The sequence below is a fragment of the Mangifera indica genome, chromosome 1 (assembly GCF_011075055.1).
Source record: "Mangifera indica cultivar Alphonso chromosome 1, CATAS_Mindica_2.1, whole genome shotgun sequence".
Lineage (NCBI taxonomy): Eukaryota > Viridiplantae > Streptophyta > Magnoliopsida > Sapindales > Anacardiaceae > Mangifera > Mangifera indica.
In genome coordinates this window covers 25,363,061-25,384,414 of record NC_058137.1, presented here as the reverse complement: position 1 = coordinate 25,384,414, position 21,354 = coordinate 25,363,061, and the positions used below count along the sequence as shown (strand labels likewise).

General features: G+C 30.8%; 3 protein-coding genes across 6 annotated transcripts; 2 read left to right on the top strand and 1 right to left on the bottom strand.

Moving 5' to 3' along the window:
* Positions 1-1,071: 1,071 nt before the first annotated feature.
* On the top strand, positions 1,072-2,542 carry LOC123199335 (EP1-like glycoprotein 2; the record flags this gene model as incomplete). The annotated part of the gene is made up of 1 exon (XM_044614629.1): positions 1,072-2,542. A coding segment is annotated over one exon (1,338 nt), but the record flags the coding sequence as incomplete, so codon positions are not given.
* An 8,158-nt stretch (positions 2,543-10,700) lies between these two features.
* Positions 10,701-12,821, top strand: LOC123214275 (protein LIGHT-DEPENDENT SHORT HYPOCOTYLS 7-like). The gene is made up of 2 exons (XM_044634047.1): positions 10,701-11,416; positions 12,464-12,821. The coding sequence occupies exon 1, from the start codon at positions 10,823-10,825 to the stop codon at positions 11,381-11,383; it is 561 nt and encodes a 186-aa protein (XP_044489982.1). The 5' UTR covers positions 10,701-10,822; the 3' UTR covers positions 11,384-11,416; positions 12,464-12,821.
* A 2,588-nt stretch (positions 12,822-15,409) lies between these two features.
* Positions 15,410-20,805, bottom strand: LOC123221452 (uroporphyrinogen decarboxylase 1, chloroplastic). Of its 4 annotated transcripts, none has more exons than XR_006503264.1 (9): positions 20,649-20,805; positions 20,384-20,517; positions 19,554-19,936; positions 19,136-19,420; positions 18,491-18,726; positions 17,151-17,443; positions 16,785-17,023; positions 16,580-16,700; positions 15,410-15,686 (listed from the first exon to the last, which is right to left on the bottom strand). XR_006503264.1 is itself a non-coding variant. In XM_044644305.1 (6 exons), the coding sequence occupies exons 1-6, from the start codon at positions 20,669-20,671 to the stop codon at positions 17,275-17,277; spliced, it is 1,230 nt and encodes a 409-aa protein (XP_044500240.1). In that variant the 5' UTR covers positions 20,672-20,805; the 3' UTR covers positions 17,036-17,274. The 4 variants fall into 4 exon arrangements, 1 of the variants encoding a protein (XP_044500240.1); XR_006503263.1 differs by having other exon boundaries at positions 16,580-16,660; XR_006503262.1 differs by having other exon boundaries at positions 16,580-17,023.
* Positions 20,806-21,354: the final 549 nt, after the last annotated feature.

The following is a 21,354-nucleotide window of genomic DNA, read 5'->3' as shown; positions in this document are numbered from 1 at the left end:
AAGATGAAGCAACTCAAAGGAGAAAAGGATAGGATTTTGGATAAGGGCACATCTCTGATTCCCACAAAACGCCAGGGCGGCTACATCAGGATAGTTTCTCTTCGTCAACTCATTCAAGGTCAATATTGCTCCAAGATTGGTTTTGTCAGACACAGAGTGTACAGGGTACCGAATGCTTAATTGCAACTTGTCCATGAAATTCAAACGATGTTTTTAACTTACCCACATTTTCATGGCTGGTTGATTATCTTCTACACAAATCTTATTTAGGTTAGATTGCTCTTTTAGTTTAATAGATTATATTAAATAAATAAAATACCAAATTTAATAATATTAAGTCTAACAGTACACCTATAAACACTATATAAAATAAATTATTAAATTTAAAATTATTCTTATATTTACAATTTTAATCTTTTATCATTAAAGTTATTTTTTTTAACTTATCTCACATTTTCACGATTGGTTTATTGTCTTTCATATAAATCTTATTTGAGTTAGATTACTTTTTAGTTTAATTAATTATATTAAATAAATAAAGAGTAATACTATGTGTACCTATTTTTGATACACAATTTATATATACAGTGATGTGTCATCATGTAATTAGGTGATTTTAAAACATGTATCATCATATGATAAAAAAACATTCAATCACATGATAACACATCATCTATATACACAAATTATGTACAAAAAATAGGTATACATAGTTTTATTGATAAATAAAATACTAAATCTGATAACATTAAGTTTAGTAACACATTCATAAATACTATATCAGATAAATCATTAATCTTAAAATTACTCTTATATATAGAAATTTTAATATTTTATAATTCAATTTATTTGTTCGAAGTGATTCATTCATGTTTAACCATAAGGGTTGGCGTCCCCAGCACATCATTTTTCATTTGGTCAGAAACAGAGTGCAGATGGTCCCAGATGCTTAATTGCGTGTTGCTGATCCGCCATTCTTGACTGCTCAACCCTCCTAAAGAGAAAATCCAGAATTATAAATACCACAACCAACCAACCCATCAAGTTTTAAAGCAAAATGGCTTCTCATAATACAAAAATTTCACTCTCCTTTGCCTTGCCTTCACCACTCTATCCCAAGTCCCTGAAAACCAGACCTTCAAATTCATCAACCAGGGCGAATTCGGAGACCGAATAATCGAATACGACGCCAGCTACCGTGTCATCCGAAACAATGTTTACACATTTTACACTTTTCCATTTCGCCTTTGTTTCTACAACACCACTCCTGACGCATACATTTTTGCCATCAGGGCCGGCGTCCCTGGCGACGAAAGTCTCATGCGTTGGGTTTGGGACGCCAACCGCAACGACCCCGTTCACGAAAACGCCACCCTGACGTTCGGCCAGGACGGCAACTTTGTGCTGGCGGACGCCGACGGTCGCCTGGTGTGGCAAACAGATACGGCTAATAAAGGTGTCACTGGCATCAAGCTACTACCAAATGGTAACTTGGTGCTACATGATAAAAATGGGAAATTTATTTGGCAGAGTTTTGATCATCCCACTGATACTTTATTAGCTGGCCAGTCGGTTAAAATCAACGGTGTTAACAAGCTTGTTAGCCGGACTTCTGACATGATCGGGTCCAATGGACGGTACAGCATTGTTCTTGATCATAAAGGGTTCACCATGTTTGTGAATAATTCTGGTGAGCAGCTTATATATGGAGGCTGGCCGGGGACTGACTATGGAAGCATAATAACATTCGATGTTGTGCCTGAAAATGATGAAGCAACGGCATATGAGCTAGTCCTGACAGTAAACCAGGACCAGACGCCGGCTGCACTGTCACCTGGCAATGGCCGCCGTCTCCTCCAGGTTCGTCCCATCGGTAACGGGGGACAAATCAACCTCAATAAGCTCAATTACAATGCAACATACTCATTCCTGCGGCTCGGTTCAGATGGAAACCTGAAGGCCTTCACTTATTATGACAAAGTGAGTTACTTGAAATGGGAAGAAAGTTTTGCTTTCTTCTCAAGTTACTTCGTTAGAGAATGTGCATTGCCATCAAAATGTGACACATACGGCTTATGTGACAACGCGATGTGCGTGGCCTGCCCGAGCCCAAAAGGGCTGCTGGGATGGAGCGAAAGCTGTGCGCCGCCCAAGGCACCGCTGTGCGGGAAAGGGGCTAAGATTGGGTACTATAAGATTGTGGGAGTAGAGCATTTTCTGAACCCATATTTGAATGATGGAGAGGGGCCAATGAAGGTTGCAGAATGCAGAGAAAAATGTAACAAGGATTGCAAGTGTTTGGGATTTTTCTACAAGGAAGATAGTTCTAAATGCTTGCTTGCCCCAATGCTGGGGACTCTTATCAAAGATAAGAACACTTCAGTAGGATACATCAAGTATGGAGTGTAAAATTGTCGAGTAGAATTATTCTAATCAAATAAAGAAGGATTGAAATGCTTTCCATTGGTAAATTGTACTGAATTTAGGAATGGTTTTTATTACAAAAGTTGTATCGTGTCAGTAACAAAAGTCTTTTTATTTATCTTTATTAACAATGAAGATGAAATGTTTCCAATTTGGAAGTATTCTATGCAAACAAACATTATGGGCTGTTAAGTTTAAAGTAGATAGGCCTATCCAAGGTCTTGGCTTTGTTGCTTCAAAAGACACACATCTTTAGCTAACTTTAAATTTATTTTTGGGGCCTCCCTTTCAAACATCTGCATAATCAGTAAGTAGATCTTGCAAAACGGATGAGTTATTTGCAGGATCTGTGGGTAATTTGTTTAAAAACAGGTATACATTTTGAATTTTTGGAATTTTATCTATTTTAAGTTTGTATTTACAGATAACAGATTTTTGCAAGTAGAACAGGTATGTTTGTAAGTCATCTGTTATTTTTTTCATATTTATCATCATTTTCTTTTACAACATCAAATTTACAACACATTAAATATAAATTTTACATATTTTTTTTAAATATAAAATGAATTTAAATTCACCCTAAAATTAAAAAATTTATTGTGCTAAAAACAAATTTAAAGAATATAAACACTAAACATTTTCAAATTTATAGAAAATAGTTTTATAATTTAAAATAAATTTTCATCATTTCACGAAATACTTATATATTTGAAGAGAAAAATATTAAAAATTACAAAATTAACCATTAAAATAAAAAAAAATAGTAAAAAATTAATATTAATAGATAATTTGTGAATCGATCCGTGGAGGGATAGAGAATGCGCTAGTGATCACTTTATATGAAGTTATTGGCCAATAATAATAACAATAACTACATTAATATCTGAAAAATGGAATCAACTTTCAATAAAGTAGATAAGAATGATTTACCTATTTTATGCTGTAAAAAAAAAAGTTAGATTCTCTTAACAATATAAAAATGAACCACTTTTCTCAATTATTTTTATTGCATCATCATAAATTTTAACATAAGAACAAAAACCTTGTCAAGAGTCTAAGAAGGCATAAGAATAAACCCAGAAAAAGATTAGGGTAAAATTACTATTGTAATTTGGAAATTTTTACCTTGTTTAATGGGAATCAAAATGGCCATGATGCAGACTAATCTTCTACTTGAAATGTTGATTGACCAAAAATTTACAGGTCCCAATAATATAAGGAATCAACCTTTTGAGTGCAATTTAATACAAATTTAACCAATCTCAAATCTTTCTGGGATTTGGATTGGATGTAAAGATGGATTACCCTTTTTCCACCTAGGAATATATTAATATTTTATTTAACCTTTCACTAACAAAAAAAGAATAATATAATCAATTAAATTATAGGTTTATGGGAGGATGATGTTGAGAGATAATTCATGATTAATTTATGTAGTGGCATAAAGTCTTCTAATAATTAATTAAGGAGGTTAGTTGTCATTTAAATATGATTTAATTTCAATAATTGTAATAAGTAATCTCCCAATGAAGTAGTAGCCTTGAAACACCATGAATCCCAATATAAGGTCTACTCTAAATAATTTTTTTACCCTTTAAATCCGAAAATGCAACTTATCCACCGTTTAACTAATGAATTTTACTGAGTTTTACTGTAAATTTTGCAAAAAAGATAAAAATATTGTTTATTATATTATATTAAAGCTTAATAATAATTCATCCTCTAAAAAATTTATTTACTCTTCTCCGATGATCCTTTAAATTGTTGCCATCACGACACCACCTTGCCACCTCCGCCACCGCTGCCATTCTTGCTTCTGGGCTTCTTTACGTTTCTTGCTGTGCGTAACTTTCCTGTATTAATAGTTGTCTAAACTATTATATATAGGCTTTTGAAGTTGTTGTGATGACCATGCAAAATGTTGAGCTAGTAGTTGTGATAGTTGTTATGGCTTTTGCTCTAGATGTCAAAATAAAATATAAAGAAAAGAAGGGAAATAATAAGAGTATAAAAAGAGAGGGAGATGTATTGTCGGAATTATAAAATAATTTATGAAAAATATATTTTGTATTGAATGAATGATACAAAGAGATATAATACTATTTACACATTATACAGATGAAGATAAATATACATATAAATAAAGATATTAAAGTTACGAAAAATTAGAGAGATAAAATACATAAAAAATATAAATAGAGATAAGAGATAAAAAGATAAAATTAATCCTTTAACAATCATAGTAAAAAAAGGAAGCGATGAAGAGAGGGAGAAAAAAATAATTATAAAATATTAAAAGAATAAAAAAAAAAGTAAAAAGACAGTTAGAAGATAAAATTTAATTACTAGCGTTATTTTTATCTCTACACTTAGAAAATCCCTTGACTAGAAAGTTTAACTTATTATTATCAATATAAAGTTTTCTAAACTTCTCACAATTCAATTCTAATTCAATGTTATTCACATTTGATTTTAGATAATAATTTTACTTGTTTAATTAATAAAGTTTAATTTCGAGTATAAAACTATTAAAATATTATAATTTTCATTATAAGAAATAACAAAAGAATGGGAATAAGGCTATTAGCAACAGTAATGGTGACAAACCAAAAGGTCTTTTTTGGCGTATACACTCAAATTTGATAATTATGAAGTATCTTTGTAGAGAGATTTTTGGTTTAATCTTATTAATAACAATACAATTAGACGTATTTATTTTTAATATATAAATATGTATATATTTTATATGTATTATCATATAATTAAATGATTTTAAATTAAGAATAAAATAATAATTAATCACGTGATAATACACATAAATATATATTCATTTGTATATTCAAAATGAATATATAGAATATTACTCCGTTAATAAATTAAGAAGGCTATAGTCACTCCCTTTTCAAAAGAATAATCCTTCTCATAAAACTTGTTCTTTGGTTTTTAATCAACCTTATGTTGATTTCACTTAATTAATTTTGGGATTAGGGTTCTATTACAGTTGTGGATTACTTGAATTAACTAACAGCAACCTTTCCTATGCAACCCACAAAGAACTTTCCTATGCAATATTTTCCCAGAATATAGAGAAAAAATATATGTTCCTAATAAGCAATATTGTATTTCAAAAAATAATAAAACTATATCTACTCAATTTTAATATATGAATATATATTTATATTATCATATAATTGAGTGATTTTAAATTAAAAATAAAATAATATTTAATCACATAATAATACATTATCGAAATATCTAATTATATCTAGCATTGCTTTGTAATCTGGCTTCTCTCTCTGTGTGGGAGAGAATACATAAAAACACTAATTTTTCTCATCCCTTTTACTGAGTATTTACTATATTAAAAAATTAAATCTGCTTTTCTTAATTTTGCTTTTACTTTTTTTTGTTAAATTCAAATAAAATATTAATACATTTAAGGGAGAATATTTTATTATCAAAAATAAATTATTTGAAAAATTATTAGTATAATTTATTATTATATTTGATAAATTTAATATATAAAAATAATAATTAGGTTTGGTTAACTATAACAAAATATTCACATGTATAAATCATTATTGAGTTTTTTTTTTAAATATTATCTTTATTTATAATATATTAGAATTTTTTATGTTGTCAAATAATGAAATTAATTTATTAAATTATTCTTTTAAGTTTTCATTTTAGGTATTTAATTTTTAATATTTAATAAATAAAATAAAATTATATTGATAATTTTATAACACTTAGATATAAATGATAATCAAACTATCATTTTTTAACTTATCAATAATAACTTTATTTTGATGATATAAATTATTAAAATATTTTATTATCTCACAAATTAAATAATAAATTATGAATAATAAAAAATATATATATATAAGAAGAGCAATCATCAATCGCCCTTAATTACCTTAATTTAGGTTTGGAAACACAATCCCACATTAATTGCATTGTGAAATGTTTAATCAAACCCATCCCGTCGAATAATTCTCTTTTGACAAAATAAATTAGTAGATTTATGTCTTTAATGAAATAAATAAGAAAGATTTAACAAAATCTAAATAACTACACAAACGTCACCATAACCAGAATTAACCGGCCAAAATTTGATTAACATCCTTTGCCTTTATTAGAAATTAGTAAAATTGATAAAATGTTAAAATATTTACAAAAAAAATTTAAGCTTGAATTCATATCATACTTATAAAATTTTATTTTAAATTACTTAAAAAATAAATAAATACTCCCTTTCCTAATTAGTAGTCACATTTTCTTCTTAATATGTATCTTTTTTCAATAAAGACCATTTTTTATTTTAAATATTTTATCGAGCACGTTTTTCAATTTTAAAATATTGATAATATACAACTTAAAGAATTTACTTTCAAATTTCAAATGAAAAGAAACCCTAAACCCTTTTCAGTGGTACGCTTGAAAAACAGTTAAATTAAGAAAACATAAGAGCTCTTGAAAATCTAATGTTTGTATTAAAAAAAAAAAACATCTTGAAAATAGACAAACTCTTATACTTTTCTAAAACATAAAGTGTAGTTTCCTGTTTTTGCTTTTAAAAAACAATATTATTTTTTCAAAACAAGAATATTTGACTAGAACAATGCAATTTTTCTCAACAACTCTTAATCTAATGATTTGGGAAGTTTTTAAATTAGCAATATTAATAAATAATATTACTTTTTAGTTCCAAATCTAATTACTGATTAAAATACATGAACTATAACTCCATTGGTAGTCTGATTTTTTTATGAAAACAACAATCTCGAACCCTAATGACCTTTTTATCTTTTAAAATTACAGGAATAATTTAAATCCCGTAGTTGCATGTATGAGCGCAAATCGATCGAAGAAGTCATTTTACAAAAATTAATTGCTACAAATAGTGTTGATGAAACTAATCCTTTCAGCTGTGTGCATGTTGATGATAATAAAAAATTCCAAAAGCAAGAAAGGGTAAAGAAAATTTGAGTAAAACTGTAATATCTTTTGTCCGATAGCTCACTTACAGAAAGAAGGTTGATCTCACGATCGCTTAAGAGAATGCACAAAATGATTCTAAGGTCATTTGTCACATCTCTCTATCAAGACATTGTTCAGTTAGTTTATCATGCTTTTGATTTTTGGCCATTAGCTGTGTGCATGTTGATGATATTAAAAAAATCTAAAAGCAACAAAGGGTAAAGAAAATTTGAGTAAAACTGTAACATCTCAAGTTCAATAGCTCCCTTACAGAAGGAAGGTTTATCTCATGATCGCTCAAGAGAACACACAAAATGACTCTAAGGTCATTTGTCACATCTCTCTATCAAGACATTGTTCACTTACTTTTTCATGCTTTTGATTTTAGGTTTTACAATCCAAAAAATATCTTGACAACTTAAACAGTTCATATACTATTTAATCACTTTTAACTTAACATCTTCAAATGATACGAGACACATATATATCTAATATCTCTTCTGTATGATTTACTTCAGGATGACATGAAAATAAAAAAACAAAAAACATCACTAACACTGGAAGATTTAGTATTGTTTCAGAATCATGATTCTGCATTATCAACAGTGATGATTTGTTGTAGCAATGGTGGTGGTGACTATCATTATAATATATACATATATAAATGTTATTGTTACACTGCAATTTCAGGCTTCCACAAATGCTTAATCAGAAAGCAATACGTGGCTGTGGTTTCATGGTTGATTGAGATTAAATTAATGAAAATTTAAGCCTTTAGAATCATGGTATTCAACCAAGCTGTTATGTGAACATAATTAATTGTTAATTAATTAAAATCTTTGAGAGTCAAACAGCTCATCTGATTAATACTAGATATGCCTACCCCTCCACCTTTGTGCAGTCAAAATCATATCAATCTGTTTAATATACAGCACTAAGAGTGCATGAATGATTTTTGAAGATTTGATTCACTTCAACCCAACAACAATTTCTTTGTAAAATTACTCATTCAACCATAGAAAGACTGTATTATTTATTAACATTTTATTATTATGATTACTATTGAAGTTCTTGGTTTCAACTAAGAGATTCAAAAGGGTGGAAACCTGAGAAAATTCCTGTAACTTTCTTAACTGCTAAGCTATTAAAATCTAATTTAAATGCCAAATTAACACGTAAAGACGACTTGATCGTTGATGTTAAGTTTAGTGACCGTTAAATTTATTTATAATAATAAAAATATTTACTGTTATATTTATTATATTTAGTGATTGATAAATTTCTTATAAATAACAAAAATATTTATAATTAATATTATATTCAATAACTAGTTTATACAATTATATCAGCAAAAATATTTATAGGTGATATTATGTTTAGTAACCGATAAATATATTTACAATGATAGAGATATTCATCATTATTAATATTTCAATGACTGAAAACATTGTTTTAATGACATAAATATTTATTGTTATTACTATTTTTATGACAAAATTTACACCTCTCTTTATTTATATTAATGAAGAGATTTTTATTTTCGTTGTTAATACTTTTTAACAAGAGAAACTATAATGATGGGTAATGATGAGATTTTTCCCTCATTAAAACTTTTTAGCAATGGAAAATAGGCTTTTAATGACTATTTTTCCCCTTGTTAAAATTCTTACTTTTTGAAGTGAAGGTCGATGGATTTATGACATTAAAATTTGTCATTCATACCCATAAGAAATAGTTTGAGTGACAAAATATGTGTTTTTATATTATAAAAAGTATGAATTCAGGTGTTTTCTGACGATATTTTAATATCAAACTTTTAACTTACCTGGTTCATTGACTATAGAACTGGCTACAAATTCAAAACTAATGCCAAATTGTAGATGCATCACAACTTGATCAAGACATAGAAGAACATGGACTCTGTTATTTTAATATAACTTTGGTTGAGATTTATAAAAACAATAAAATTATGTGTAATATATTTTCAAATATATAATTAGATATATAGATAATATATTATTTTATGATTAAATAATTTTAAATTAACGATAATATAATATTTAATTATATAATAATATGTATTAATCATCATAAAATATTGGGGAGAGCAGTATCGCCGAACAATTCCAAATGAATCAAAAGCCTCCAAAATGAGTGTAAAATCACAATCTTGAGCGTACCTTAATTGTCTCTTACCACCAATAATTTGATGTTTCACATAATATTTTATCCACATTTTATCTATTTTTTTTTCATGTTTCTTACCCAACAGCATATAAGCTCCCTTGTATTATTAACAAATCCGAAAGTAGTGTCCTTTCAGCAAACTGATTATGCACATGGTTGTCACTTTTCTATAAATAAAATTATCAAAACTTGAACGGAAAGAAGAAAATTAAACAGAGTCTTTCTTTAATAACGTTAGTTTTTAAAGTATCAAGATTCTATTTAAAAATATTTTTTATTATAAAATTATATGACTTAACCTAATTCTTCTTAATGAAAATATATTGACTTTTATATTATAAAATAAACTTTTATATTTGGAAATATATTGAAGTATAAACGTGCAATAAATGAGACTCTAGATTCAAAATGAAACTTTAAGTAAGGTTAGATTCAATTCGAATTTGTTTGAGTTCAGTTTAAATGAGCTCAAATTTAAAAGTTTAATAATTTTTAGCTTGAGTTTTAGGGTGTTTAGTTCATCGAACTTTAAAAATCTGATATAAAATTATGTCATTTTGATTAATATGTATTAAAACGATGTTATTTTAGTAATAAGTTAAGCTACAAAACTTGATTTGAGTTTGAGCGGAACTCAAACTCGATTCAAATTTAGCCTTAACTCTAAGAGTAACAATATGCAATTGAATAATTTTGAAGTAATAGAAAAAATAAATAATTATATTATGCAATTATATGTTTTTATATAAGTTTATATAAATAAATTTATACACATAGTTTTATTCAAATTCTACACGTATGTGCGGAATGATTTTCAATATATTATAAAATAAATGCTAAAATTCTATAGGGGTAACTACATATGGTGAACCAATCTGTAATTAACTCAGGTTATAGGCACAGAGTGGGGGAGTTAGTGAGTAATTAAAGTGTTAATTAAGGTAATATAGTCCATAATGATTGCTTTGATGATGGAAGCATAATTATATTATATAGGAAAAAAGGCCATAGTTAATGCTAATAGTACAATTAAAGGGAGAAATAATGTTATTGCAAGAAAAAAAGAGAGCTAAAGCAATTTGATAGGCCCCATTTCATGTCTCCTCATTACCCCCTGATGTGATCTTCATTTTGTCCTCTCAAATTCTATTACTCTTCCTTCCTTCTCCCCCAATTAAGATTCTTGTCCTCAAAATCATTCATGTTGCAGAAGAAGTACCTCTGATCGATGTCTAATAACAAAGGAAAAGATGTTGCAGAAGGATCATCTTCAAGATCTACTTCTTCTGTTCAGCAACATCAACTAACTAATACTGCCGCTCCTCCACCGCCGCTCAGCCGCTATGAGTCGCAAAAGCGGCGGGATTGGAACACTTTTGGGCAGTATTTGAGGAACCAGCGGCCCCCGGTGGCGCTTTCGCAGTGCAATTCTAATCATGTGCTGGATTTTCTTCGGTATCTTGATCAATTCGGGAAGACGAAGGTGCACTTACAGGGTTGTGTGTTTTTTGGTCAGCCTGAGCCACCAGGGCCTTGTTCTTGTCCGCTTAAACAAGCCTGGGGAAGCCTGGATGCTCTCATCGGCCGCCTCCGAGCTGCCTACGAAGAGAACGGTGGGTTGCCGGAGACAAACCCGTTTGCCAGCGGAGGTATTCGGCTTTATCTGCGTGAAGTGAGGGACTCTCAAGCTAAGGCTAGAGGAATTCCATACAAGAAGAAAAAGAAGAAGAGGGCCATGACGACGACAATGAAGCCAAATGAAGAGACTTCAAATTTTCCTATGCAATAAACTTTGGTTCCTATTGCTTTTCCCAGGAAGCTGGTAAAATTTTATCTGTTCTTCTTATAATTATTTCATCAGATCCATCAATAGAATGAATTTTGATTCATGAAATATTGATAATACAACACACAAACAGTTAATTAATTATCAAACTGGACTGTATAATTTCATGGTCTACACAGGATGATTTGCAGAAGAAAATGGTTGAACAGTCTTCATACATAATTTTTACCATGGAAATTCAGGCCCCATCTCTCATTTCCTTTCATAATAAACCCTAGTCCAAAGACCTCAAAAACCCTAATCTGTATTGTAATTACTTTAATGGAAAAGACAAATTAACTGTTTAATTTACTCACTTTAACTTACCATCTTTAAAACACATTAGATATCCTATGAAAATTTAAGGCTCTCCCTCCCCTCTCCCTCTCTCTCTTTCTTTCTTTCTTTCATACACACACCTGAAAATTCATAGAAGTCTGTGGTTAACCATCTTTAACAATCATGTTTCCTTTCTTTAGTCTCCACGAATGAACATAACATTGTACAATAATTTTATACTCTTCACAGTCATACAAAACTTAAATTAATTTATGGGTGAAGAAGATCTTGGGTAAGTGGGATAAACCAGATATTGCTTATTCAGCATTTTACATCAGCTACTACTGAGATCTTATACATCTATATATATATAACCTGCAGGTATATTAATTAAATCTAGTTATCTGTCTCTAATTATTTATAATACTTTTTTTTATATATCTTTTGTTTTATAATTAATTTAATTTCCGTTAATTATGTGAATGTCCCTTTCTTTGCTAATTAATTTTATATATAATTGACCCTTTGCATTGTATCAGATTTGTCTTTTGTTTGCGTTTCAGAAGTGCTAATTAATAATATTTAATTATTATTATTATTATTATTCAGCTAATAATGTAGGAAGCATTTGGACACTATATATATACATACACACACACACACACACACCCATTTGTATAAAAGATCCAAATTATTAGAGTTAAGATTTCTAAATCTCTTATTTTGCTTACAATTAACTTCATTTCTGGGTTTCATTGATTTCAGGCCTTTTGAAAAGCTCTAAGTCTTGATTCAGCCGTCATGTTCTGGAGCTCTATGGTACTGCAAACAAGTCTTCTGGGAAGAAATTCTTGAATTTCTTTAGTAGTTGAAGCAATCTATAAATTTATGAGAATTAAAGCATCGATCGAGATGGTGAAGGGGCAACACTCCAAATAAGCTGAAGTAAGTTTCTTTCGTTTTGCCTCTCTTCTTCCCTTTGATCGATCTTCTGAAACATAAAACATATTTATTCAAGTTTGTTGCCACAAACAATCCCCAGAAATATGTAAATTTATACTGCTGTTATGTTGTCGGATCTTTTAAACTTGTGATATTATATGCGAGTATTCAATATGATCTACTAGGCTGTGTACTCATCACATGTTTGTTTGTGAAAATTTTCAAAGAAGAAAGTTTATTACATTTTCCTTATAACCGGGGAATAGTGATGGCCATGGCAAGCCAGCCCCACGTCAAGTTGCACGAAACCCTAAATTAAAATTGCCACAAGAACTTGATCTAGATGATGACCCACTTCTTAAAAACACTTCTGAAAATAATCTATTAATTTTCTATCTTTTTGACCAAAAATTATTAAAGACATTCTTGGTGAGTTGCTTCTCCCAATTTATGCTCCCACTATTGCCACACCTCTCTATGTTTTCTTCTTCCTCTTTCTATTTTCTTCTTTTTTTTTTCCCCTTCATTATACTTGGAAGAAGTGCTCTTAAACAATTTTATTCCATTACTTAGATCTATTTTAGATTGTTTAATTTTGATGAAGAAAACATTTACATTCAAAAGGGCTTTCTGTAGATATCAAGTTGGTGATGAATCCTCCTTAATCTTCATACTGATATATTAATTTTCTGTTTTTGTTTGATAATTCTAGCAATATTCACATATATGATTGATCAGAATTCAAAATAATGATTCTTTTTTCATTTTGTTTGAAAGATTTCTGCAGTTTCCTATATGTGAAAGAGAAACCCGTGCAGAGAGGGTAGGGATATTGATTAAAATAACTTTTTTTTTTCTCTCATATATATAAATAGAGTTTTTTTTTTTTTTTTCTATTATTCATATACAAGTTAAAACGTAAAATATTTTTAGGTTTTATACTTATCCAGCCAAGACTCACCCAACTAAACATAGACTCACCTAGTCTAGACTCACCCAACCAAACATAGACTCACTCAGTTAAGACATAAAATTCACTCATTAACCCAATCAAGACTGAAATATGAGATAAAGTGAGATAAAAATATGAAAGGAAGGTTGGTTGAGTGTTTGACCAGCTAACCAATTTATTTTTAAAAAATTAGTTGGCCAGGTGATTGGCCAGCTGCCCAACCCATCAAATCAACCCTAAATCTCATAATCTTCTTTTTTTTTTTTAAACAAAGTTAACTTAAAAAGTAGTTATCTTTGTATAATAAGAAAAAAAATTATTATCTATGTATAAAAGGCAAAAAAAAGTGGTTATTTTAATCAATAATCCTAAAGAGTGCATTAATTAAGCTTAAGCTTTATAGTAAAAAATTGAGTAATTTTATATGGATCCATTTTTTGGAATACAAATGAGTATATATATGATGTATTATTATATGATTAAATATTACGTTATCTTTAATTTAAAATTATATAATTATTTAATAATATATATCAAATATAACTTATTTATATAGCTAAAATAGGTGTGATTAATTTTATGGTAAAAATTATTAAGTAAATTAGCCCATAAACACTAACAGAGAATGGCCAGTTATTGTACGTGATGTGTTAATATATGACTGCATGTCACATGCACGGCTGACACATGGACCGAAGAAGAAAAGAGAATATCTCAAACTGGCCATGGCTTACCATCAGAAAGTCATGTGTTAGCCTAAAAACCAGTGCTTATAAATAATTTATTAGGAGGGCAACATTATTTTATTTTACATAAAATAATTTTGGTACAACATATATATGATATTAATATATAAAAATTATAAAAAAAAATATGTACTGATCCAATTAAATTTAAAATAAAATGGGGCATAATTTTTTATACTTGAGTACATATTCATCACGTGATTTACCTCTTTCAAATTAAATAATCAAAACAGATTACCAATATATATATAAATATATAAATAAATTCAATTCCGATTGTGTTACTGTTGCAACTGGATTTGGAGTCATTTTGCTCTCCTGTAACGTAATTCTGTGTTGAACAAATTTGATACCGAAGGATACAGCCCAAGTTCCTTATTCGAAATGACTTCAAATCCAGACCAACAAAGTGCTTTGAATTCATGGATCAAAACTATTTCCGAACCGCTGTTACATCGGTTTAATAAAATGATATATAAAAATTATTTAATAATTATATGATGATATATTATTTTATATTTAATTATAAATTTAATAACCGTAAATAATAATTAAAGAGTTACATAAATGGTGGCCCCCCCAAAAAAAAAAAACCTTCTGTTGCGGGTTTAGCCATGGTGGATGACTAGCCAATCCAACTGCTCTAAACATCAGTAATATGATTTTCACCGAAGCAGTGGCGGCACAGATTACTTTTATCTGATCAATAAAACTATGGGCATACGTTATTTAATAAATAATTGGATATATAAATGATAAATACAATTAAATAATTTAAAATTAAAGATATAATAACACTTAATCATATGATAACACATCGTATATCTAATTATGTGCTCAAAAGTGTAGACACATAACGTTTGAAGAAGTGTAAAATTAGTTGGTGTAACCCAATCAAATTGAGACTTCACCAAGTAACATCAATTCTCTCTCTCACCAGGCCCTGAAGCATAACAACAAAGCATGCTATGATTTTTTTTTTTCTCAAGCCTAATATTCCTTAGCATCCATGATCTTGAATGCAAATGAATGAGAAGTCAGTGACCATGCAAAAGCTAACAGGAACATCACTGAACTGAAAATGTATTTTAATTTTCTATATGAGTATATTGCTATATTGTTTGCTATCTCTCCCACATATATTGTGATAAAAATTACACCAGCACCCCATAAATTTCAATGAGACCAATCATATCATATCCTACACCCACCATTGCCAAAGTCTGAGGGATACAACAACATTATGGCTGGCCGTTGTAGATCGATTTAGCAAATATGGAGTGTTCATCCCGTCTAACCAGCAAGAGGAGAACATGAAGTCCAGTAGTCTACATTAAAAGGGTGGTTCCTGAAAGAACAGAGTAATATTATGTGTATAAACGGTGGTTACTAATGGGTATAAACAAATTGCCGTATTATCATAATTGAGTACAAACAACCTATCGTGTTATCATGTGATTGAATGATCTAATTGTTTTAACTATAATTCAAAATCACTAAATTATATAATAATACCTCAGTTTGTTTGTATTTGCTAGTACCCAACTATTTGTACATGAAATATTATTAAAAACAATTGTATGATGATGGTCTTCAAATGAAATTCCGATCTGTTGAACATACAGTGGAGTTTGAATCTTAATCATTTAAGCACAATATATGCATCAGGACAATGTTACACCAACTAATTTAGAAGATATAATAGTGCAACTTAAAGCATATATGAATAAGGTACATTCCATCTATCTTCCAGAATGAATAGTCTCCAGGAAAATCAGTATAATTCAACATGTAGAGTGGAGTTAACTTCATAGCATTGTATATGTTCTGAAAAGAAATGCAATGGCAACTATATGACATCATGTTTTGGCGGTTGATAATTTAATGAACAGATAACACATAACAAGCAGGAGAAAAAAAATACAGAATATATACAATGAATCTGACATCTATACAAAATTTGATTAATAATAATGAATAATGAACTCCAATACAATGAACTTGTATGGATATTGAAGGACCTCACCTAGACACCTACAATATGAAATCCTTTAAATACATACCTAGCTCCACAACAATTCAACAAGCAGTTCAAAGCAGTTTGAAAAAGAAGAGTATATAATTAAAACTCTACGACAGAACTGTTGGGTAAAAAGCCAAGTGCTATGCACAGCCTATGAAAATAAATGAATACTTGTAATTAAACAGGTAAAAGTTAAGTGGAGAGTTTGCATTATTTACCTCCATCACCACATTCACATAACTCTCTGTTATACTGAGTATGAATTGCATAAGTTTGTGTGCACACACAACCATTCTGATCTGTCCTTGACCATGGGAGTATGCATGGAAACAACAAGACCTGTTTTACTCAGATGCTTTTTTTTTTTAAGCACAAAACAACTAATAAAAAATAAATAAACAAATATATTTAAGAAACAGTTACCATCAAGGAAAGTGTTTCACCCATTGTCAACAATATGTTGATAACATTTCTCGTAAATATTGTTACGCTGATTTCTTCAATCAATCGAAGGAATGCTACATTTCAATTAGCCAGACTAATGAACCAATCGCAAATCAAGGTGGCTAAAAAGGCTTGATTACTAGCCCATGTAGAGAAACAGTTCAACCGGAAAATTACTCAAATAATTTGTTGATAAACATTAAAAAGCCCTTCATACACTGCAAGATCAGTGATAAGAAGAATTGATATATTAATTTACTTATGAATTTATTGGGAATAAATGATACAAGAGAAAAAACTAGTTAGCTCAGCAAAAGCGTTTACACACTTCTAGCTTTAAACTACCTCTCAGGAAAGGGCAAGTTAAACAGTATCAAGTGGTCATCAGGAAGGAACAGGGTGTAACTTCATAATGAACAGCCATCATGTAAACAAAACTGCTGGCTTATGCTTGAAGATAGGTATATTGTCAGACTACCGATTTAGATTCCTCCAGCATACGACTTTGAGACGAAGAATCATACTTCAAGCTTTTCACAACCTCAAAGAAATGTGCAACAGCTTCTTCAGGTGTCCCAACCAGAACTCCATGCCCTAGATTAAGGATGTGCCCCTTTGGTCCTGCACACTTGACAACCCTGAAAAATATAATTTACCAATGTGAGCACCAATGAAAGTAGTGAATCACATATCAAACACTATCCTGAGCAGAAAGAAACAGCAAGATTAACAAGCCAAGCTATGCATCTATGCAAATGATACTCCAATATTATTCTTCCTTTTGTCTGTGAATTAATGTTGCAACCCTGAATTGTAAGGGTGAGCACTTTGCGGTTGTAATAGAATTAATTGAAATGCGTGTCGAATAAATTGAATGTATTGAATAAATATAATTGTTATATATATAAGGAATTATTACAATTGAAAGACCTAATGTCTCTGGCACTCACCCAAGAGATTAACGGTGTGTTCCACCTACCATAATAAAGAGCTACTCTAAAATTAGATTCTCAAAAGCTCATTTTAATCCTCCCAAAACCTACTATTTACTAAATTACTTGGGGGCCTAACAATTAACAACAACTACATTGTATTAAATTATATAATAATTCACTATTTATGTTATGAAATTGCTTCAAAAGCCTTAAGAGTAAGGAACAATAAGTCACCCCTAACTAGTAAACACCACAAAATATGAAAACCATTTGGCTAATAGCCTAAGGACAAGTTGCCAACCAACATGGAAAATGATACCTTGTCACTGAAAAGAAGCCCAAAATCATGAAGAAACAGCAGTGTAGAGCCGAAAAGCCAAGAAAAAGAAATGAGACAGCCTTAACAATGCTACAAACGTCATGTTCAATCAACAACAAGAAATAATGTGGAAGATTCCAGCAAAAGGTGAACAGGAGGAATAAAGAAAGTAGAGAAACCAGAGAGGAGTAGGAGAGAAATTTAGAGGGAGGAAAAGTTTTTCCTTTCATGAGTTTTGAATGTTAGTCCATGCTAACCAATCTCTAGAGAGATACACCCTAAAATACAAATTAAAAACCTAGCTAAAAATATTCTAGTTCATGGTGATTACTTGCTAACATACCAACATAGTGTGGAAATTCCTTACATCCTAGATGTGACAAACCCAATCAATAAATATATAAAGCCCAGTAGGAACACGAAATAATTACCTTTGAATTTCATCTGTCAATGCAGGTAAAGGAGCGAATAAGAAAGCAGGGTCAACATTTCCCTGAACACTGATGTCATTACCCAATTGTTTCCTCCCGTCTGCCATGTCAACTGTCCAGTCAAGCCCAATCACATCAACACCAGTTCCTTTCATCTGCTCAAGGAGGCCACCATTTCCATTAATGTACAGCACAAGTGGTGTGTCAGGGCATTTAGTCCTCACTAAATTGACAATCTGCACATTCAGAAACCCCAAACTTATTCTTAGTTATCATACAATTTTTTTAAGTACAACCAGGACAAAAACAAGGCAACAAAAAACAACTAGTAATAGAAAATCTAATGATCTTTTAGGCACAAGATGTCATCCTTTGATCAAAAGGATTTATATCTTTGTTCTCACTGAAGTCTATAACAATATCATCAATAACATAAGATCAACCAGAATACTTGCACAAGAGAGTGAGATGGTGCAACCAATTCAAGTAAAATAACAAAAAATGTAAAATGAGATTAGAAAAAGCAATGTCACTCCAACTCCTTTATGCATAATTGTTGCTTTTACAATGACAATGTCACTGTGACATCGCAATGCTGAGAAGAAGACAACTTTCTTGGGATTGAATAAAGCAGCTCCAACTTACCTCTTTAATATAAGGCTCAGACCAGAGTTCCCACATATGTGGAGGTAGTTGTCCACCCCATGAATCAAATATTTGTATGCAGTGAGCCCCAGACTCCACTTGAAAGATAATGTATTCAGATATTGCTTTTGTTAAATGAGAGAGAAGAGCCCTTAATATATGTGGTGCTGTATGGCACATACTCTTTATGGTGGTATATGTGCGAGTTGTGCCCCCTTCAATGATATATGTAGCAATTGTCCAAGGTGCTCCGACAAAACCCAAAACTGCAGCATAATCACCGACCTATGCAAACAGAAAATTTTAGAGAAAGCATGATAGGCAATCATCTATTACCATATCACAAATAGATGTAATATATTCACCTCATTTCAGTCTGTGTGAAGGGGAAAAAAGAAAAAAGAAAAAGAGAAGTCACCTCCTTGCGCAAAATCTTCAAGGATTCCCCCACAAATTGAAGTTTCTCCAAGTCAAGGGGATGTAATGCCTTTAAGTCCTCCTCCAAACAAATTGGTGATTGAATAACAGGTCCTTTCATTTCATCTATGTCAAATGGGACACCAAATGCAGGTAGAGGAGTAAGAATGTCAGAGAATATGATAACCCCATCTGGACGGAAAGCTTCCCAAGGCTGCAAAGAAATTTGCACAATGAGATCAGTCGTCTCTGACCTCTCTCTGAAGGATGGGTGTTGTTCTGCAAGCTTTCTATAAACAGCCATATACCTTCCTGCTTGGCGCATCATCCATGCTGGAGGTCGACTTACAAGATGTCCTTTTGCAGCCTTAACCAACAGCGGATCTATATAAAACATGAATAAGAGATATAATTCCAGCAACTAACAACAGCTGGTTTAGTTTTGAAAATCACCAAATCCCAGTAACAACATCAACTGATACAGCATGTTATTATTCTGCACATTACGTTGCTGGTTTCAGCTATATTCATTGCACCAAACCAAACCATTTCATGTAATCATGTATCCTTCCACAATTGACAAAATAAGTCCACTTATAACTTAAATTCTCTAATTTTACCACTTCTTATATCAAATTTGCTCTGAATTGGTTCAAAAACCTCTAGTAATGAGCATACATAGAGTTCCCTTTAAACTAGTTTAGAAAGTTGATGAAATTAAACTCCGATGACAATTGAAAAGCTAAAAACTTTTCACTAGTACAACTTACAGATGAACAAAGCTTCTTTAATCTGAAAAGAAATATCAATTAGAGATATAATTGAACATACCAGAAGAAGAGCATGACACAGTTAGTTTCTTCACAGCAAATTTTGTCTTCTTAGAAGAAGAAAATAGAATCCCATTTAAAGAATTAGAATGAAACCCTAGCTGAACGAACGAGCTTCCTAAGACACTGCACGCACTGTATACATACAACCGATTAACACGGTCAGAACTAGGCAGTAAAGCTGAAATGAAAAATCAACGCAAATGAAAAAAAAAATAATTATAATCACAACTGAATGTTCAAAAAAAATCAAAAGGTGAAATGACCTGGTTAAAGAAGAGAAGCTCATTCTCCAGTGAAGAGATTTGTTGAGTTGTTAGAGGCTATGGGGTTTTTTGTACTGCTCTGTTTTCTTATCTTTTTCTTCTCTATGTTTTAGTTCAGGGTTCTGATCAGAAGGCTGACTTTAGGTTTGTAATCAAAGCCAACGGCTTGGATTTTACCACATTTGTGCTTGGGGATAAAATTGGCCCACATTGAAGGTAACAACGTTTTAGTCTTAAACATAGGTGCATGTAGTCCTGGCCACGGGCCGGTTTGGCCCGTGAACCGGACCGTTTAAAACCGGAACCGGAACCGTCAAAACCGGAACCGGATGAACCGGAATCGAAACCGGATTTTAACTGTTCGGTTCCGGTTTTAATATTTTCGAACAGTGGAACCGTCGGTTCATGTCCGGTTTCACGAACCGACGGTTCAAAAATTCATAAACCGGTATTTTTTTAAATGAACCGGAAAATGCTACAAGGAACCACCATATTTTAAACATTTACACCGGTCCCCTGCAAATTCTAAAATATGGCTGCTTCTTGCGGGACCGGTCCCCTGCAAATGTATAAAGTATGGCAGTTTGGCTTTTTTTAAAAAAAATTTTAATATAAAATTTTATTTATAAATATTATTCAATCTTTCAAATCTCTCATTTCTCATTTCTCATTCTCTTAATTCTTAATACTATCTCAATCAAATTAT

What these genes read in the sequence shown, in the direction of transcription:
- LOC123214275 (XM_044634047.1), top strand. Translation starts at nt 10,823, where the DNA reads ATGTCTAATAACAAAGGAAAAGATGTTGCAGAAGGATCATCTTCAAGA.
- LOC123221452 (XM_044644305.1), bottom strand. Translation starts at nt 20,671, where the DNA reads ATGAGCTTCTCTTCTTTAACCAG. An exon ending in AGCTTCTCTTCTTTAACCAG is followed by an intron (nt 20,518 to 20,648) that starts GTCATTTCACCT and finishes GTATGTATACAG; the next exon opens with TGCGTGCAGTGTCTTAGGAA. An exon ending in TTGACAGATGAAATTCAAAG is followed by an intron (nt 17,444 to 18,490) that starts GTAATTATTTCG and finishes TATATTTTTCAG; the next exon opens with GGTTGTCAAGTGTGCAGGAC.